This window comes from Cervus elaphus, chromosome 1 (genome assembly GCF_910594005.1).
Source record: "Cervus elaphus chromosome 1, mCerEla1.1, whole genome shotgun sequence".
In the NCBI taxonomy this organism is placed as follows: domain Eukaryota; kingdom Metazoa; phylum Chordata; class Mammalia; order Artiodactyla; family Cervidae; genus Cervus; species Cervus elaphus.
The window spans coordinates 56070025-56086822 of NC_057815.1; the positions used below are offsets into that span (position 1 = coordinate 56070025).

The 16798-nt window shown below is 37.9% G+C and overlaps 1 protein-coding gene across 2 annotated transcripts in view; it reads right to left on the reverse strand.

Annotated features, from left to right (window-relative positions):
* Positions 1 to 16798, reverse strand: part of SWAP70 (switching B cell complex subunit SWAP70) — a 75344-nt gene that overhangs the window by 36812 nt on the left and 21734 nt on the right. For both annotated transcript variants that reach the window (XM_043903322.1, XM_043903330.1), the window contains exon 2: positions 15109 to 15249. In XM_043903322.1, the coding sequence (XP_043759257.1) occupies positions 15109 to 15249 (141 nt within the window). The remainder of the gene's footprint in view (positions 1 to 15108; positions 15250 to 16798) is intronic.

Below are 16798 nucleotides of genomic sequence, written 5' to 3' on the forward strand. Positions count from 1 at the left end.
AGACTGTTACAGGTAGAACAGAATGTGAGACAGCCCAGAGGTGGACACAACCATGGTCAGTTTAGAAATGCAGAAGATTAATATGAATGGGCTACTTGGTACTGAGGGTGGTATAAGTCAGGCTCTTCATAAGTGCAAATCACAGAAACTATCTTGAGTTCCTTTAAACAGATAAAGAATGTATTGGAAAAGCAATGGGTAACCTCAAAGATCTAACACAAAGGCTAAAACATCTAGACTCTAAAACTAAGCCATTAACAATCCAGGTTAGGCAGTCAGAACTGCAGTTGAAACTACTCGTGGTACCAGCAGGTGGAGACACCACGGTCAGTGTAACAGGAGGCCATCGCTGCTGCCACTGATCCAGTCCTTGATCTTCCATGTCACTCACTGCAGGGTCAGAGTCACACTGGGTCACATTTCTATGCCCGAGCTGCCAGGAAGCAGGGAAAATGAGTATCTAAACTCAATATGTGAGATATGAGACAGGTCCTGTCCTCCTTCCAGACACAGGAAAGAATTCAGATACTGGACAGTCAGAAAAAAAAACAAAAAACGCCCACTGTATGTGGCACGGTGAAAGAGAGAGAGTGAAGACCAGATCATGAAGAGCCATATATATAATTCAGGGTAAAGAGTTAGGATTTATCTGTACTGGAGGAGTGGGAGGGAGCAACATACACAACCTGCATTTTAAAGCCATACTGGGGACAGTATGGAAACATGAGCAAAGAAATTCTGTTTAGAGACAGAGATGAACAAAGTGTGTATAACATAAGGAAGAAGTCACTAGTTGGCTGCAGGAAGAAGTTTCTCTTTGTGGTTGGCAAACCAGTTTCCCAAGAGTAAGAAGATATCCTTTGTGCTCTGCCTTCGGCACCGAGTCTCCGTCTGCCACAGTTTCCCATGCCCCCAATATACACAAATGACCCCAAGAAGGGAAAGTAACAGCTGCTGCTCCTCTTTTTTCTTTCCTTTTCTTTTTTTTCTCTCTTTAACACCATTTATTGAGGACTTAGCATATGCTTGGCATTTTATATGCAGTTTCTCATTTAAACTTTGTGTTGGCCCCCTAAAGGTTAAATATCTTCCTCATTTTACAGATCAGGAAACACATTCAGGAAAATTGGGTACCAAGTTTACATGACTAGTAAATATCAAGACTGGAGTTTAAATCAAAGCTCACACTCTATCCCTTTTTTCTATGCCCAACTGCTTATAGAACTCAGAGGACTCTATTTATATGATGGAAGACTTCTCTACAGGACTAGTCTCAAAGGCCACTTTATCAACTCTAAACACCCACAGCCCTAAAAAGCACTAAGTGGAAGATACGCCACCAGGGGAAATGACATATGCATGGAAGCACAAAGCTCTGCTCCGAGGAACAAGAAGTGATTCTATGTGGATCATGTGGTCAATTAGACTTCCTGAGAGGGAGTGGCCAGATTTATGGCTAGAAAAGCAAACACAGACAGAAATCACAAAGAGCTTTATAATTTCAATAAATAAATAGCCTTAGGAAACCCCCCCCATTTTAGAGCAAAGAACAGCCAGGTCATCTGCAGCCCAGATCAGCAGTTTGCAGAAAAGACAGTATTTGGGGCAGACTTCAAAGCACAGTGAAACAGTACAAGGAACAGTGCTGCGAAGGATAGGAAAGGAGACCGCATGAGCAAAGGCACGGCAGGGGCTGCACACCAACCGTGTTTGGGGGACAGCCACAGGAGGAAGGGGACAAAACAAGGAGAAAGAAAGATGAAGTGCTCAATTATGTGACTCTTCAACCTGCAGTTCTGCTAAGATATTTATGTCATCTGAAGACACTCAAAGAAGGAACTGTAACCTAAGAGGAAAGGCAGATTTGTGAATCAACTGCATGCCGACAAGGACTGAAGCCACAACGGTCAATGAGATCACTGAGGGCAAACTCAAAGTGAGAAAAGAGATGGAATCGAAACAGAACCTCAAAGGATTTGCACATTTACAAAGTGAGGGAAGGATGAGGAATTATGACGCCTGGAAGAACAATCAAAGTGGTAGGAGAACCACAAAGACATAAAAACTGAGTGAGCAAACAAGAAGAAGAAGGTCTGACCAACCAGTAGTCTCCCCCTTTATCCATGAGGGATAAGTTCCAAGACCCCCAGTGGACATCTGAAACCACATGTGTTTTTTTCCTATACATAACAAGTCTATGATATAGTTTAATTTACAAATTAGGCATAATTGAAGATTAACAATAATAATCAATAATAAAAAAATCATAAACAACATATTGTAATAAATGTTATATGAATGTGGTCTCTCTCTCAGAATATCTTACTGTACAAATGTTAATGCCTTTTCCATCTTTAAGCACTTAACGTGTACTTGGCCATGACTTCTGCAGTTTTGAGATGCAACAGGAAAACTAACAGAATTTCTTTTTCCTTCTTCACAATTTCACGGATACAAGATTCATTCTTACCAAACATATTAGCAACGTCAGCATGTTTTCTTTCCTTATTAAGTAGAGAAGTTTCAACTTTTCACTTAAAGGAAGTACTTTAAAGCTTCTCTTTGGCCTATGTAACTTGCCAGCATCACCACTCTTGTGCTTTGGGTCCATTTTTAAGTCAATAAGAGTTACTTGGTAATTCTCTGGTCATTCAGTGGTTAGGACCTGGAGCTTTCACTGTTGTGGCCCTGGTTCAATCCCTGGCCAGGGAACTAAAATCCTGCAAGTTATGTGAAATGGCCAAAAAAAAGGATGGGGGTTACTTGCACACATTCTCATGTGTTCACTGTATACCATGACAGCCAATTTGATAACCCAGGTGGGTATTAACTGACTAACAGGTGGGACACACAGCACAAAGGGACGATTCACGTCCTGGGAAGCATGGAGCAAAAACGTGCAATTTCATCGCACTACTCTGAAGAACATACAATGAACTATGAATTCTTTATTTCTGGAATTTTCTGTTTAATATTTTCAGACCACAGCTGACAACAGGTAACTAAAACCACAGAAAGAGAAACTACAGATAAGGAGGGGCTGCTGCAGTGCCAAATGCTACAGAGAAATTAAGAAGGAGTCATTTGAGAAAAGACTGCTGGTTTTGCAACTGACTGGTCACTAGTTAATTATCTTCAAGACAGCCAAGAAGTCTGTGTATAAAGTCAGACTGCAATGGGATCAGAAACCAACCAAATTCTCCATAAATTAGCTTTCCCAGGAAATAAATAGTGGCTCTTTGATGCAAATGCAAGTGCTCAGTGTCTTACTTAATTTTAATGAGTTGCCTGTTTGGCTTATTACTTCTTTATATTCTAATCTGTCAATAATATTCTTTAGTTTACACACACTCAAAGGTAAAAGTGTATTAAATGATGGCATTTACACCCTTTAAAAAAAGGGACAAAATCAGATCATACAGGAAAACTCCACAATTAACATCATACTCAAAGGTGAAAAACTGAAAGCTTTTCCTCTAAGATCAAGAACAAGATAAGGATGCCCACTCTCACCACGTCTATTCAATACAGTTCTAAAAGTCCCAGACACAGAGATTAGGCAAGAAATGCAAATAAAAGGCATCCAAATTGGAAAGAAAGAAGCAATGACAATCTGAAAAGAAAATTAAGAAAACAATCTGATTTGCAATAGCCATCAAAAATACTAGGGAGTAAACTGAACCAAGGAGGTAAAAAGACTTGTATACAGAAAATTACAAAACATTACTCAAAGAAACTAAAGATGACATAAATAAATGGAAAGACATCCTATGTTCGTGGAATGAAAGACTTAACACTATTAAATGCCCACACTATCCAAAGCAATTTATTATAGATTCAATGCAATCTCCATCAAAATTTCAATGGCTTTTTTTTTTTTTTGTAGAAACAAAAAACATTACCCTAAAATTCATACGGAATCTCAAAGGTCCACGATAGTTAAAACAATCTTGAGAAAAACAAAGGTGGAAGCCTTATACTTCTTGATTTCAAAACCTACTACAAAGATACAGTAATCAAAACAGTGTGTACTAGGGAATTCCCTGGCAGTCCAGTGATTAGGACTCCATGCTTCCACTGCAGGGAGCATGGGTTTGATTCCTGGTTGGGGAACTAAGGTCCTGCAAGTCATTCAGCATGACCAAAAAACAAGAAGAAGAAAGAAAAAAGAAACAGTATGGTACTGGCATAATGACAGACACACAGACTAATAAAACAGAATAGAAAGCCCAGAAATAAACCCTCATTTATACTTAAAGGCCAGTCTGTTCAACAAAAGGTGTTGGAAAATCTGAATGTCCACATGCAACAGAATGAAGATGGCCCCTTATCTTATACCATATTCATAAATTAAGTTCAAAATGGAGTAAAGATCTATCTAAATGTAAGACCCGAAAGTATAAAACTCCTAGAAGAAAATATAGAGGAAAAACTTCATGATACTGGAATGAGCAATGATTTCTTAGATATGATGCTAAAAAAGCACAGGCAACAAAAGCAAAATTAGACAAAATAACATCAAACTTAAAAGCTCCTGCACATACCAAAAAGAAAAAAAAAAAAACAACCCATCAACATGGATGAAACAGTTCTTGCCATCCTAGAACTTACACTCCAGGGGAGTAATAAGATATCAAACCATACAGCAATAATACAACCACCTGTATGGTGAAAACTGTGGTAAAAAAGAAAAGCACAGAATGTCGCAAGCGTCCATTACAGGGAAGCTGCTTAGGTCTAGAATGGGTGGGGTGCTACCTGGAGAAACCTCCCTGAGGAAGTGACAATCAAGCCGAGATCTCCACATGATGGGTGGCGGAAACCTTACAGCAGAGGAAGCAGCATGTCTGAAGGCTCTGTGGCAAGAAGGGTCTTAGTAATCTGAGGAAGGCCAAGGTGGTTGCCCTGAAGTGAGCAAGAGGGAGGGGAGAGAAGGCTAGAGAGGCTGCAGAAGCCAAACGGAACATGGCCCTGCACGTCATGATAAAGATGCTAGACTTACCTAAAAACAAGCCATTGAAGGGTATGGGTTCAATATCCAATGTGACCTCAATCAAAATAAATCCATAAGTTGAAATGGTCTCTAGGCCCATTCAAACTATAAAAGGTCTAAAAATCTATGATTCCATACTCTATGTCATCTACAGGAACAAACTGGCTCCAAAATTCTAGTCTGCATCACACATATTAAATCAATAGTCTCACATTTAATAATAATTGCTGCTAGTGGTTTCAAGGTGTCCAAACCAAAGATAATTTCCAAGAAAGAAATATGCAGAGTGGTTCTTATTTTTACATAAAATTTTTACTTTACACCAAGATTCATACATATGAAGAATAAGATACCACCTCAATTCTGACTCAAAGTACTAAAAGTATTTATAAAACTAAACTCACATGTTCTCTAAACTAGAAACTTTACGCAAACCCAGCTCAAGACTAAAGTTGTTGTGGAACAGAAACAGTTCTCGAAAGACAGGGAAATTAGTCAATTTAGTGCTTAAGAAACTGCAGAAATTTTTCTCAGAAAGCATTCATACTCTTTGATCAATAATTCTACTTCAATTACTTGTTGTTCAATCAATACTTGTTGTTCAGTCAATACTTGTTGATTATCCTAACAAGAGAACCAGAGTCAGACAAAGATTCACCTAGGATAGTCACTATTATTTAAGAGTGGGGAAAAAAATAAAAAGTCCACCAAGAAAAGGCATGGTTATAAAGTACAAAACTATTATACAATCACTGAATACGACTTAGTACTTGGGTGACCTTGAGCAAGCATTTAACCCAAGGCCCATCTCCTCATCTTTAAAATGGTGGTAATGATGGTACTTAACCTACAGAGTTGACATAAAGACTTTATTAGAACACCTGTTTAAAACATTTAGTATCCGAAACACAATAGACTCTAAATAAATATTAGCATCTTTGTACTCAAGGTTTTTTAAAAAAAATTCAATGACATGGGACAGGCAATATTAATGTTAAGTGTTCAATATGATCCCTTGAAAAACAATATATAAAAACATTTTAAAAAATAAAGACTTGGGAGTTCCTTGGCAGTCCACACTTCACTGCTAAGCATGCATGTGCAATCTCTGGTTGGGGAACTGTGATCCCACAAGCCAGGCAGTGTGGCCACAAAAATAAAATAAAAATAAAAACTCAAAACAAACATATCAGAATGCTAACAGTGACTGCCTATGCATGTTAAAACTATGGATGATACATATTTTCTTAATAAGTTCTTTTTTTCTTAACTTCAACAATACCCTTTTATTACCTTTACAATAAAAAACAAATTTTAAAAACAGTATTTTATATTAATTATCAGTGAGATGCAAATCAAAACACAGTAAGCTATGTACTTCATATCCACTGGAATGGCTATAATAAAAACAAAATGCTGATGAGCATATGAAGAAATTGGACCACTCAGCCACTGCTGGCAGAAAGTAAAATGCATAGCTGCATTGGAAAACAACTTGACAGGTTCCTCAAAAAGTTAAACACAGAGTTGCCACATAACCCAAATTTCATTCCTAGGTATATAACCAAGAACTGAAAACATACCTCCACACAAAAATTGAACATGCATGCTCACTGCAGTAAATTCATGATAACCAGAAAGTGGGAAGAAAACAAAACATCCATCATCCAATGAGTGTGCCAACAAAATATGGTATATCCATGATGGAATATTTTTTGGACATGAAAAGAAATGAAGTACTGTTATGTGCTACAACATGGATGAACTTTGAAAACATGATGCTAAGTGAAAGAAGACAGACACAAAGGTCACATAGTTCCAGTCACATTGTATAAGTCCAGACAGAGGTAAACCCATAGAGGTCAAAGTAAATCCAGAGGTAAAAAGTAGGTTAGTGGTTGCCTACAGCTGAGGGGGAGGAGAGGAAGTGCTAATGGATATGGTTTTTACCACCAAATTGTACACTTTAAATATTCTTGTAAGGTATATGAATTATATCTCACTAAAGCTGCTATTTTAAAAAACAATACTTCTGGGAATCCCCTGGCTCTCCAGTGGTTAGGACTCTGTGCTTCTGTAGGAGGCACAGGTCTGATCCCTAGTTGAGGAACTAAGATCCCACATGCCCCACACCGCAGGCATAAATAAATAAGGTTACTCTCCCTCTTGATTACTGTAATAAAGAACTGACACTTTAAACGAAACGTAAGATTTCTTTAGACTACATCAGTTTTAGATTTATATTGTTGGCCACGGTGTTCAATGACGTAACGTCATTCATACTTCTCAGCATGGAACCTCTTCAATTTCTCAGAAGTTTTTAGTCCTGCATAACTTTGCAAACATGATGAAAATGTAGAGTCCAACTTGGCCACTGTTCTAAATTAATACTATGTAACTTTCAAGCAACAATGAAAGAAAAAACAACACAGGCTAAACGATAATAAGAAAATCATATAAAAGCCTGGTTTGGGGAATTTAAGAGCAGCACCCCTTCCTATCAGGCTTCCCAGTGGTGCTAATGGTAAAGAACCCACCTGCCAATGCAGGGGACTTAAGAGAGGCAGGTTCCATCCCTGGGTCAGGAAGATCCCTGGAGTAGGGCATGGCAACCCACTCCAGTTATGTTTGCCTGGAGAATCCCATTAACAGGAGAGCCTGGCGGAATCAGTCCAAAGGGTTGCAAAGAGTCGGACACAACTGAAGCAACTCAGCACATACGCATGCACCCTTTCCTATTAAATGATACTTGTTAGGTATACATTTGACAACATTTTGAGTGCTGAAGTCATATTCACTCCACTAAGAGAAATTTGAAAACTCATTTTACGGTAGAACTATAACTAAGGGACAGCAAGCGTCTGGGAAGAAAGTATAACATCCAGGCTAAGAAAACAGAATGCAGACTGCTAGAGAGAAGAAACATTATATTGAACAAAAATGGTTCTCTTTGTGTATCTTTCTTTTGCATGTGTGTATGTGCATTCCCAAAACAAATTAAAACAAAAACAACAACAACAAAAGGATTACATTAGAAAGCAGTAAATCCCCCAATTAGGACTTGGCTTATTGACAAAGGATTATTGGTTTTTAGTCAAATAGCCCAAACCAACATTTAATGTGTAGAATCAGGGAAAAGAACTGACTTGGATGATTTGGATGAAGAAGCCAACTAGGCTATTAAAGCTCATGAAAGGTTTAGGTTGCCTCATAACACACTGAGGCAGAACTTGATTTTTTTTTTAATTAATTAATTACAGTTGTGCTGGGTCTTTGTTGCTGACACAGGCTTTCTCTAGCTGCAGCAAGTGGGGGCTGCTCTTCATGGTGGTGCATGGGCTTCTCACTGCAGAGTGCAGGCTCAATGGTGAGCGGGCTTCACCAGTTGTGGGGCACAGGCTTAGCTGCCCCTCGGTATGTGGGATCTTCCCGGACCACAAATTGAACCCAAGTCCCCTGCACTGGCAGGCGGATTCTTATCCACTGTACTACCAGGAGAGTCTCGGAACCAGTTTCCAATGTAGTCTACTGGGGCTCAAAATTTAAAAAGTAACAATATACCACTTTCTTCAATTATTCATTGTCAGATAATCCAGGCACAGCGTTTTTTTGCCCTAAAAAGGTGGGGAGGAGCTCACAAAAATTCAAAAACTCTTCCTGGATGTTTATAGAATCCTATTCTTTACTTTAAAAAAAAAGGAATTTAACAAACAAGAAAAAAGTTAACAATCAGCAGAGGCAAAATATTCAATATATGAACACACAAGATCATCATCTGAAGTCTCAGGAAAGCTGAAAATAAATTATATCAATGTGAAGAACAACAAGAATTATTCCCTCTGAAGAAGCAAATATGGAAACCAAATGGAAAAATTGTTTTTTGCAAAGCAAGTTTGATTATAGTTTATCTCTTTGTCTCAATCCCTTCTGAGTAACTCTCTTAGGCAAAGGCAGAAAAACCTCTAGAATAACTGTGGGGGGCGGGGGCGGGCAGGGGAGAAATGACCAAACTGAACACTGAGGAACACCAGATACTGAAGAAGAAGAAGAAAAAAAATTACATTAAAACAGTTGAGAAAGAACCTAAGGGAACTAGACGCTGGATGAGAGTGTTTGAGATGATTAGAATGGTTTTTAAACCACTTTCCCCTGGCCCCTACTATATATCCAGTAACTGGAAAAGTATTAATTCTGTAAAGTAGTAATTAATCCCTCAATAGTACATACAGTTAAAAGTATTCTGGTCTAAAAAGTGAAATCGCTTAGGTTCAAAACCTATCTACCCCTTATTAGCTATGTTCTCTATTTCCTCCTGAGTTAGTTAAATGGGGATAAGAATTCCAGTTATGCATCACAGGATTAGCGCGAGGATCAAATCGGACTGTATGTGTGTGTATGTATAAATGCACATATTGCAAATGTTTACTCATCATTTCATATATTCATTAAATAACTGATGACAATCTCTAAGTTTTCTGTTAATACTCTTCAGTCACTACTGGCATTTTTTTTTTCAACCAAGTTTCAAAACAAGGCACCAATCTGCTCAATTTAAACCCACACCATGGAAACCTTGGCTGCTTTATTTGGACTGAAAGCCTGGCAAAATTCCACTCCAGGTGGCTAAGCAATAATAAACAAGGGCTCACTGTTTCATCACATCCTCACTTGCTCTGTGAATAAGATTTTCCCCAAATTTACTGGCTAATTTTGGACTTCTTAAACACTGCTATAGTCGCTCAGTTCAGTTCAGTTCAGTCGCTCAGTCGTGTCTGACTCTGCAATCCCGTGGACGGCAGCACACCAATCTCCTTATCCATCACCAACTCCCAAAGCCTGCTCAAACTCATGCCCATCAAGTCAGTGATGCCATCCAATCATCTCATCCTCCGTTGTCCCCTTCTCCTCCCTTCAGTCTTTCCCACCATCAGCGTCCCTTCCAATCAGTCAGCTCTTTGCATCAGGTGGCCAAACTATTAAAGTTTCAGCTTCAGCATCCATCCTTCCAATGAGTATTTGGGACTGATTTCCTTTATGATGGACTGGTTTGATCTCCGTGCTGTCCAAGGGACTCTCAAGAGTCTTCTCCAACAGTTCAAAAGCATCAATTGTTCCACACAGCTTTCTTTATGGTCCAACTCTCACATCCATACATGACTACAGGAAAAACCACAACTTTGACAATACAGACCTTTGTCAGTAATAAAATAATGTCTCTGTTTTTTAATATGTTGTCTAGGTTTGTCATATAGTTTCTCCCCCACTTACAAAACTTTTAAATACCTGAATACTAAAACAAAGAACATAATAAAACTTTAAAACTCAGGATGTTTCAAGAAAGTTACATCAAGGAGAACAAAATGTGGTATCAGGGTACAGCACCTCAAGATATTCAACCATGTCTCTCAATCCAGTCTTCCAGCCCACACAAATTCTAGCACTGAAAAACAGCAATTTCCAGGTTTCTGAGACTTTCCCAGTATGTTCCATATATTTTTTAATAACAGACATAATTCTACTTTTTGTTTTTTTAATTTTTAAGCTCAAACACATGCACACAGCAGGCCATCAAACATTTGCCAAATATAAGATATATTTACTGTGTGAACGGTTTCTGGTTTTGATTTTGGTTTAAATAAACTGCAATTTGTTGGACATGGAAGCAACCTAGATGCCCATCAGCAGATGAATGGATAAGAAAGCTGTGGTACATATACACAATGGAATATTACTCAGCCATTAAAAAGAATACACTTGACTCAGTTCTAATGAGATGGATGAAACTAGACCCCATTATACAGAGTGAAGTAAGCCAGAAAGATAAACACCAATACAGTATACTAACGCATATATACGGAATTTAGAAAGATGGTAACGATAACCCTATATGCAAGACAGAAAAAGAGACACAGATGTACAGAACAGACTTTTGGACTCTATGGGAGAAGGCGAGGGTGGGATGATCTGAAAGAACAGCATCGAAACATGTATACTATCAAGTGTGAAACAGATCACCAGTCCAGGTTGGATGCATGAGACAAGTGCTCGGGGCTGGTGCACTGGGATGACCCAGAGGGATGGGATGGGGAGGGAGGTGGGAGGGGGGTTCAGGATGGGGAACACATGTAAATCCATGGCTGATTCATGTCAATGTATGGCAAAAACCACTACAATATTGTAAAGCAATTAGTCTCCAACTAATAAAAATAAATGAAAAAAAATCAAATAAATTAATTAATAAACTGCAATTTTTTAAAAAGTAAAAATACAATGAGGTTGTAGTATGTTTTAAACACATTTTTATATAAAGTAGGGAAGACAACAACTTTTTGTCTTATTTATTTAAAGTCCATGATGCCAGAGTGCTAACATATACTTTAGGGGAAAAAATTAGGGAACTAGGCATTGTTTGTCCTAGAGGCACAGAGAAAGGGTGTCCTTTGGGTTTGACGGTCCACTGCAGACTGTCTTGCTTCTAGTTCATACAGCCTGTACTTGATTAAAACAGGTATTGATAGGAAAGGGGGGGAATATACCTAGTTTGACCCCTTATGTGGGGTCTGGGCATGCTTCACATGCTAACCACTTGTCCTGCTGTTGCTGTAATTCAGTTGCTAAGTCACGTCCGACTCTTTGCAACCCCATGGACAGCAGCACGCCAGGTTTCCCGGTCCTTCACTATCTCCTGGAGTGTGCTCAAATTCACGTCCACTGAGTCGGTGGTACTATCTAACCATCTCATCCTCTGCCGCCCTCTTCTTTCACCTTCAATCCTTCCCAACATCAGGGTCCCTTCCCATGAGTTGGCTCTTCGCACCAGGTGGCCAAAGTTTTGGAGCTTCAGCATCAGCCCTTCCAGTGAATATTCAGGGTTGATTTCATTAAGGACTGGTTTGACCTCCTTGCTGTCCAAGGGATTCTCAAGAGTCTTCTCCAACACCACCATTCCAAAGCATCAATTCTTCAGCGCTTGGCCTTTACGATCCAACTCTCACATCCATACATGACTACTAGAGCTTTGACTATATGGACCTTTGTATGAAAAGTGATGTCTTTGCTTTTTAATATGCTGTCTAGGTTTGTCACAGCTTTTCTTCTAAGGAGCAAGCTTCTTTTAATTTCATGGCTACAGTCACCATCAGCAGTGATTTTAGAGCCCAAGAATGTAAAATATGTCACTGCTTCCACTTTTTCCTCATCTATTTGCCAGGAAGTGATGGGACTGGATGCCATGATCTTAGTTTTTTGAATGTTGAGTTTTAATCCAGCTTTTTCATTCTCCTCTTTCACCCTTATCAACAGGCTCTCCTGTCTTCAGTTCAGTTCAGTTCTTGTCTTAGGGGTTGTTAATGGAATATAAACGTTCTCACCACTACAGTTGTATTCAAAACCTCTTGACTTTTATTTAAATTAACACAGAAATATCAAATGGTAAACTCAGGATTTTGAAGCTGTTTTAACTAATCATGGCTAAGACAATCTAAGAGAAAGACAAATAATATGTTCTCAGTTTTATGTAGAATATTTAAAACAATGAACTTAAATAAGAGAATAGGATGGCAGTGGTCAGGGGCTGGAGGGAGGGGAGTGGAAATGGGGAGATGCTGATCAAAGTGTACAAACTTCTAGCTTTAAGATGAAAAATACCTGGGATATACTGCACAGCATTGTGACAATAACTAACAATAGTACTATTTAAAGTTGTTAAGAGACCAGATCTTAAAATTTATAGCCCCTCCACACACAAAAAGGTGACTCTGGGAGGCAATGTTAACACAAGTCACCTTATTGTAGCAATCATTTCACAATATATACATGTATCAAAGCATAATGCTGTACACCTCACAATACTATACACCTTAAATTTACATACGTTAGGTATCAGTAAGATCTCAATAAAGCTGGGGACATTTTTTCTAAATAAAAAGAATTTCTTCACAAACCAAAAAAAAGAAAAAACTTACTGACTTATAATACAACTATAAGCACAAATGAGCTACCTAATCAATGAACAGAAGGCAGCCCAAAAAAGCTTTAGAAAATAGTATAGCATCATACTATGAAGATTTGAAACATCACACATAAGTTTCTATATAATTTGTTTAAATCTTTTCTATCATGATATAATTCACATACCAAAAAATTCACTCTTAAAGTGTACATTTTAGTAGTATTCAGTATATTCACAAGGTTTTATAATCATCATCACTATCTAACTCTAGATCATTTTTATCACCCCAAAAAGAAACTCCAAACCCATCAGTAGTCACTCACCATTCCCACTTCCCTCCACCTTTGGCAACCACTAATCTATTTTGAATCTTTATGTGTTTGCCTATTTTGGACATTTCACATAAACTGGATCATACAATAGGTGGTTTTTGCAAGTTTAAGTCTTACATTTCATTTTGGTGTGGTTTTTCCCTCTGCAGTTTCTTTTCTAAGTAAAGCATGACCAAGGCAATGTTTTATATTTATATAAACATACACACACATATAAATAAAGAGCAAAAATTGTATTGTTGAGGCTTATATGGAATAATAGATATAGGTACAAAGAATACTACCTAAATTAACAGACTATAGTTTTGACAGTCTTTGCTGCAAAATTTCTAAAAAATAAAATGTGATTTTTAAAAAGAATGCTGACCAACATTTTGGCATTTTCCAAACCACTAACTTAAATTATTATTATACATTTTAGTTCCTCTACTTTACTACTATAAAAAGACACTAAATTATAAAAAGAATTTATACATATAAATAGCTATAAAAAATTTTAAAAATCATAGGAAAAAATATGTCAGTAGTTATGGTATTTAGGTGATTGGAAAGTAGGCTTTTTTAATGTATTTTATTTTTAATTTAAAGGTATTATCACCAACACTTTTTTGAAAGACATTTTTAACATATACCCCCAAAATTCAGGCTATATATTATAAATAAACAAAAGTAGGGACTCCCAACCTTTCATGTGCATATATGATTACTTTTCACATCTAAACTAAATGTACATAATATGGAAAGATGACAGTAATATATTGCTTAGTTAAAAAAACAAACTGAACTATATGTAGCATGACCCTATTGGTACAGAAATAAAACACTACGTATTGTATAGGTGTGTGCTTGCATGCATATAAAAAGGTCAGCAAATAATTAAAAGTGGTTACTCCTGAAGACTCAGACTAAAAGGGGAAAGGAGAATTTACTTTTTATCTCATATATTTGTACTAATTGCCTATTTAATAACAAGCTAAGTTTTGTAATTTTTTAAGACTTTACTTAATTATTTTTTTTGGCTGCATCTTGCAGTATATTAGTTCCCTAACCAGGGACTGAACACAGGCCTCAGCAGTGAAAGCATGGAGTCCTAATCACTGGACTGGCAGGGAATTCCTACGTTTCCTAACTTTTAAATCACAAATGTTTTTAATTAAATGTGCCATTAATTATTTTCTTTAAAAAAAAATAAAAGCACATTAAATCTAACAATTTAATGTGTCAACTTTTAGTTATCCAAACCAATGGAGAACTCAAATGAGGCAGAAAATACCAAGAGATTATACTTGGCTTCCAAACACCTAACAGTTTATAGCATCCTTAGTCATAATGTATCAGAGGCAACACACACGTGGTACCCAGAAAAGTCCAGGATGAAAACTTCGCTGTGTATTATCTATAAAGTATAGATATTTTACCACATCATATCCATGCTTTAACAATTCTGGTACATGTGGAACCAGAATTAAAAAAAAAAAATCATATCATATCCAATCCATGCTTTAACAATTCTGGTACACGTGGAACCAGAATTTAAAAAGAAAAGAAAAAAAAAGCTCCCAAAGAGAAGAGAAGACAGATACAGATGAACACAAAATACAGTTCTTAATTTCAAAAAAAGAGCCAGCGGTAAAAATAACGAACCAAGGTTTAGAAGACACTGGAGAAGAGAGAGAAAGAGGAAGCACTGTCAGTCTCTTCTTTCACTCTGATTTATCTCAAAATACTTCACAACTAAACTCCTTAGGGAACTCCCCAACAAGGGTGTGTGGGGCCCACCTGAAAAGTGTAACTTGAACACCGCTATAAGCAGGAAGAGGGTAGAATCATACCTTTTCCAAAATGAACTTGTTTAAATAAGGCATGTAGCCCTGGTTGGAGACAGGTCCCTCATCATCATCCCTGAAGTGCTCTTCAAGGGCAACCGGGTCATGTGGAACCTTCAGCACGGTGCACAGGTTATGGGACAGGACCTGTGAGGGAGGAAGAGAGCAGTTTAGAGGCGTCCACCAGGCAGCACGGCTGCCCCCTACCCTGGGGAGAGAAAGACAAAAAATAAACCCCCAGCTGCCAGGCTCCCCACTCGTTATCGACAGGGTCTCATTCCCTCTGAGCTTTGGTTCACTTCAAACCAGTCTCTCTTACTTGCCTACAATGAGCCAGGCTCCATGAACAATTTGTAACTATCACACCCCTTGTGTGTGTGTGAGTCGCTCAGTCGTGTCCGACTCTCTGCGACCCCATGAACTATACAGCCTGCCCGGCTTCTCTGTCCATGGAATTCTCCAGGCAAGAATACTGGAGTGGACTGCCATTCCCTTCTCCACGTACTCCTTGCAGGCTTTTATAAATTGGCCCACATTAGAAAGAAAAAGGGGGGAAAGAGCAAGAGAATGTGTTCAGAATTGAACACCTCCCCAAGCAGAGCAGTGTCAGTCAATTAACGCTGTGAAAGAAAACAGATGGTGCTGAAGAGCTGCAGCTGGGGGCTCTGGACAAGGTGGCCGACCCAGGCTGGCCACAACCGCTCTCCGCTTCACTTCTCTCTTTTGTTCAATATCAAGGGCCAAGTTAACATACAAATGTATCAAATACTGATTAGTAATCTCTGTATGTCCAAACATCGCTATAACTCCATGATGCTAGGTTAAGTTTTCAAGATGAGTATAAAAAGCGTATAAATATGAAAAGAGAAAGAAATCAAGTGCCTGCTTTAAAAATATATAAACACTCAAAAAACTAAAATAAAATAAAAATATAAAATATAAAAACTCAATAGCAAAAATACCTCAGGAGTCACCAAAATGGCTGAAAATATTTTGTAGAAAATTTGCATTCTGGTCCTGCCATAATCTAAATGCATACTTTAACATTCAGGTAGTTGAGTTAGCAGTCTGGGCTGTTTGAGTACTAACTGTGTTTCATATTAAGTGAAAATGTAAAAATAAAACTTAAATTCCTTCCATTTCATTTGTGCACTCTAAACAGGTCAAATTAAACAGCTAAGGGTGTACTTCCTCTAACACAGAATCTTATTAGATGTTAAATCCCAGGTTAAAATCTTCTCTATTTTTCTCAGCCCTACCCATTCAATCGCTTAAGGAGCCACATTCACCTCAATGAATACTTCCAATTCTGTTAAGCAAGTCACTTTTTTCTGCATACATATATTTCAGTTAGGATTTTTTACAATTAAAAAAAATTAATCTATAAAAATAACATTTGCATATCCTCTTGCTACATTTGTTTTGTTTCTCAAAGCTTCATTTATGTGGAGATCCTTTTCTACATGCTCTGCCGGTTTTAAGGAAGTAAGTAAAGCGAAGAAGTACACAAATGCTTATAAATGAAGTAACGAAGACTTTACCAGCCCTACAAAGCAGGCTGTGTTTCTCAAGTAAACTATTTGCCAGTAGTACAGCACATGAAAAGGGCACGGTGGGGCCTTTACTGGATCTTGCACCACAGTCAGAAAATCCTAAATAGACACTTCCTTCCTTTATTTACCTTGTAACACCTATA